The 4384-nt window shown below is 57.2% G+C and overlaps 1 protein-coding gene across 1 annotated transcript; it reads left to right on the top strand.

The window, feature by feature from the left end:
• Positions 1–201: 201 nt before the first annotated feature.
• Positions 202–3957, top strand: DQ04_12161000 (hypothetical protein; the record flags this gene model as incomplete). Its single annotated transcript, XM_009316694.1, has 1 exon — positions 202–3957. The coding sequence occupies one exon, from the start codon at positions 202–204 to the stop codon at positions 3955–3957; it is 3756 nt and encodes a 1251-aa protein (XP_009314969.1).
• Between the last annotated feature and the right edge of the window lie 427 nt (positions 3958–4384).

Raw genomic sequence — 4384 nt, 5'->3', positions numbered from 1 at the left:
AAGGACGCAATTGAAGACGTGAGCGGAACACCTTGCAAGTCAAACAAGGCTCAGAAGGCGGAATCGGTGGGAAGCGCCCAAACACTTCCATCGCCAGGCAAACAAAACCTCAATGCGAATGCGGAATCCTTCACGCCAACGAACGCCAACGCGCAGAGGCTGCACAACTCTGTCTCTGCTGCCTCATCTCTCCGCAGACAGATGAGCTCTTCTTTGAGGTCCGATACGCGAGGGAGCGGTGTGCGGGGGCAACCACCACCGCCGCCGCCACCACCACCCATGTACCAGGCACCGATGATGATGCCGGCGATGATGCAGAATATGCCACCGCCGCCACCGCCGCCGCCACCGCCGCCACCTCAGGGACCGTTTTACGTTCCCCCACCTGGCATGCAGCGGCCACCGTCAACTCTGATGCAGCACTTTGTTCCAGGCCTTGGGTTGGTGCAGCCGCCACCGCCACCACCACCACCGCCACCACCGCCGCCGTTCATGCAGCCGCCGTGTGGCACGATTCCCTTCCCCCCTCCTATGGGTGTTCCGATGCCACCGATGATGATGGCGAAAGGCGCAGAGCAAGGGCTGATATCGCCGGCGTTTTCTAACGGCGCCCTTACACCAACTTCAGCACCACTCCAGCCACAGCAGTCGGTAGGTACGGTGCCCAAACCGCAGAGTACACGTGTGAGTGTTGGTAACGCCTCACTGGCGGCTCTAGTTTCGAAGGAGCCGCCCAAGTTTTCGTGCGTGCTTCTCTCCGGCATTCCTGCAGTTGGCAAAACGACGATGGGTCGGGAGCTGGTGAATGAACTGCGGAAGGATGGATTTGGCTGGGTTTTCTTTTCAGGCGCCGACTTCCTCGCAGGGACGACGGCAAAGCGACCAGTGTGGGAGACAACAAAGGAAGTGTTTGATGCCTTGGAGAAACGCCTTGACGAACTCCTTGAACAGCAGCGGAAGGAGCGCAACGTGAAGGGACTCGTCATCGACAAGAATGTGAAGGGCATTGAGGATATTTATTACCTTTCGGCGCTGCTCAAGGCACGGAATATTCCGTTTGTCGGCATTGTGGGCATGGAGGCGGACGGCGACGATGTGCTTTTGAAGCGCATGGGAGGTGGCGAGGAGCTGCGCGAGAAGCTCAAATACCACCGCGTCATTCACGCCAGGGTCCGCGCACTCGCGAAGGCGGCCGGCATGTATCGCGAAATCGATGCAACCAAGTCGAAGGAGGAGGTGCTTAACTCGCTGCGCACAATGGTGCTTGGCTGTTGTGCACAGCCGCCGCAGCGTGGCATCCGCATCGACTTCTACAGCGACTCCATCTCCACAACGATGGAAGACAACCACAAGGAGTACTGCGCCGTGGTGACACGCGTTTTCGACCTCGTAAAGCCGGCAAAGGGACTTATACACCACTACCCCGGTACCACGGAGTTCGTGCCGTTCTCCACACGCGAGATGTCGGAAAAGAACCGCGTCTCCACAATCAAGTCGCACTACGGCGTGCGTCGCCTCAACGACGGCTCACGTCATCTACTGCTGTACCACGAGGGTAGATTGCACCTCATCCCAACGCATCTCAAGGCGGTACTGCGTATGTCTGAGAAGGCGTGGTTGGGGAGTAGACTGAGCGCCGTCGGTTGCTTTGTGCTTGAGGGCGACCTTGTGCGACTCAGCAAGGACCGAAACAGCGAGAAGTTTCTTGTCTTTGATGCCCTCTTCTGGAGTGATGCGGAGAGGCCGGAGACGAACATCGTGATGCGCATGAACTGGGCGGAGCGGCAGGCGTTCCTCGTTACACACCTGTGCGCGGAGAAGAAGGCCTTCTTTCCCGCTGGCTCTGACTGCGTCGTTGTGCACCAGGCTACGGTAAAACTGGAGGAGATCCTCGGTGTGCTTGAGCCAGCCGACTACCCAGGCGATGGCGTTGTGTTCCAGCCGGTGAACCCTATGCACAGCTCCGACAAGGTCTTTGTGTGGCGACCACCTGCGAGTATCACAGTTGACTTCCGCATCGGCGCGCTAAGGAGCACGGCACCGGATCTCGTCGTCACGGAGAGTGGCGCAAAGGAGGCGGAGGTCGTGCTGGGGAGCAGCATACATAGTCACGCCTCTGCCTCTGCCTCCGCACCGCAATATATGCAGCAGTCACAGCTAACCAGTGTGTTTTCTTTAGGCCAGAGTATGTCAAGTCAGGGGGGTTTTGGGCGCAGCATTCTTTTTGAGAATGCGCCCACAAGGACATTTGAGCTTGAGGTGTACGACAAGTTTGAGAAGGAATACACTCAATTTGAAGACTGCACTGTGGAGGTAAAGCACCCGGACGTTGTGGAGGGCTGCATATGCACATGCGTGCTCTCGGATGAGAAGGCACGTACATGGACATTCCAGCGCATCCGATATGACGCGCTTCGCCCCGCATATAAGCGAGACGTAGAGTCTCTGCTGGAGCACTGCATCATCCCTAAGGCCAAGCTGTTGCAGTGGCTCACACATGAGAAAATTGTGCCGCCACCACCGCCGCCGGCTGACACCCCGCCGCTGCCGCTACCACCACATACGGGGTTGCCACCGCCAGAATCAGCGACATCCAGCGAGGCAGCAAGCCATGGACACCATGGAGTTGTACTGCCGACGTACGCCAGCGCCGTCATGATGCAGCAAGGCAGCGCCACGCCACACGCGTCGCTGCGGATGGTCCCGCCAGTTTCTGCAACGGATGGCGCAACGGGATATCACACCATGTTTGTAGCGAGTACTTCGACCCACAGCAACGCTTCACATGGGACTCCGACACCGGTGTACCCACTGCCCATTCACAGGTCTCAAGGCGTGACGCACACAACTTTAGTGGGACACCGCCCGCAGACGCCGAAATCCATGGCGATCGTTCCGGAAAAACATCCTGTCTCGGAGTTGGAGTTGCTGACAACGATGGTGCCATCGGTGCACATTGTGCGAAGCGACAATACAGAGGATAAACACAGGGGAGGAGCCCCTGGAGGCAGACAACTACAAAACCAACAACAATTGCAGCAACAGCAGCCGCGTGATCGCAACAACAAGCGAGCACATGCTGCCGAAGAGAGAGAAGAACGTGAGAGAGGTGGACACGGCAAGACAGCGGTACGGCACGGCAAGCAGCAGCACGGCGGCAAAGGAGACAACGCGGCGCCGGATGAGTGCGCACAGTGCCAAAAGAAGAAACAACCCAATGACCTCCGTCTCGACAAGCGGGACCACAAGTCCTACTGCTACAACTGCTGGGCGAAACTGGGATGGGAGTTCTGCCACGAGTGCGGTGATTTCCGTGAGGGCTACCGCGAGCGCACACGCCGCCGTGTAGGCGAGTTCTATTGCAACAAGTGCTGGGCCTCCTTTAACAAGGACGACGATGAGGAGGACGGAGCAAAAAGGGGCAAGCAGGCCACCAAAAACCGCAAGGAGGAACAGCGACAGCGGCAGAAAAGAGAATCACAGGTGAACGACGTGCCAGATGGTAACGGTGGTGCCGCAGCAAAAGACACCACAGCAGTCGACAAACGGGACGCGATAGAGCGGCGGAATGCGCGGCGTTCACCAAAGGACAGCAAGAAGGCCCCTGCTGGCGTCGGTCCTGCGGCATCTGATACGAAGGAGAGGTGCGAGGATGATATACACCGTGAAGATAACCCCAAGAATACGGAGGGGACGCACGGTGGGGAAATGGGAGGAAAGGAGGTGACAAAGAATGAGACAGGAGAAGAGGCATCACGGAAGGAAAAACCGAAAGATGAGGAAAAGGAACTAACAAAGAAGACAGAGGAGGCGGCAAAAGAAAACGACAGAAGCAAGAAGGAGAAGGAGACACCAGGTGATGCCGGTTCACCGGAGTGTGCCGCTGTACCACAACAGCAGCAGCGACACACAAAGGAAGATGCTGCGCCACATCAAGCAGAGGTGCCAGCGGAGTAAACCATGCGCTCCGATGGGTGGGTTCGTCTGTACATGTGTGCGTATGTGGGAGTGTCCTCCATGTGTGCTTCTGTGTGTGTGTGTGTGTGTGGGCGTGTGCTGGTAAATATAACTCTGTGTGCGTGTGCTCAAGTGCACGTGCATGTATTGCGGGCTGCAGAAGGCGGGGGGCGGGTCCGGCGCCGACACGCTTCCCCTCTTTTGTTCTTCCCTCTTATTCTTCCGCTCCTGAATAGGCGACGCCATATGCTTTAGGCTTTCTTTGTTTGGTTTTGTTCCCCGTCTCCATGAAGCCGGGCGAGAAGAGTAAGATATATTGTGCGGAGCGGGAAGGCGACTTGACGACGATTCTTGTTCTTTTGCTCTTTCTTCTTTGACTCACTCACTCTCTCTCTCTCGCACACACACCCAATCATTTACTCACTCA

The sequence above is a fragment of the Trypanosoma grayi genome, assembly GCF_000691245.1.
Source record: "Trypanosoma grayi strain ANR4 Tgr_1216_V1, whole genome shotgun sequence".
In the NCBI taxonomy this organism is placed as follows: domain Eukaryota; phylum Euglenozoa; class Kinetoplastea; order Trypanosomatida; family Trypanosomatidae; genus Trypanosoma; species Trypanosoma grayi.
The sequence above is the reverse complement of the archived record's forward strand: the minus strand, read 5'-3'. Positions and strand labels throughout refer to the sequence as shown.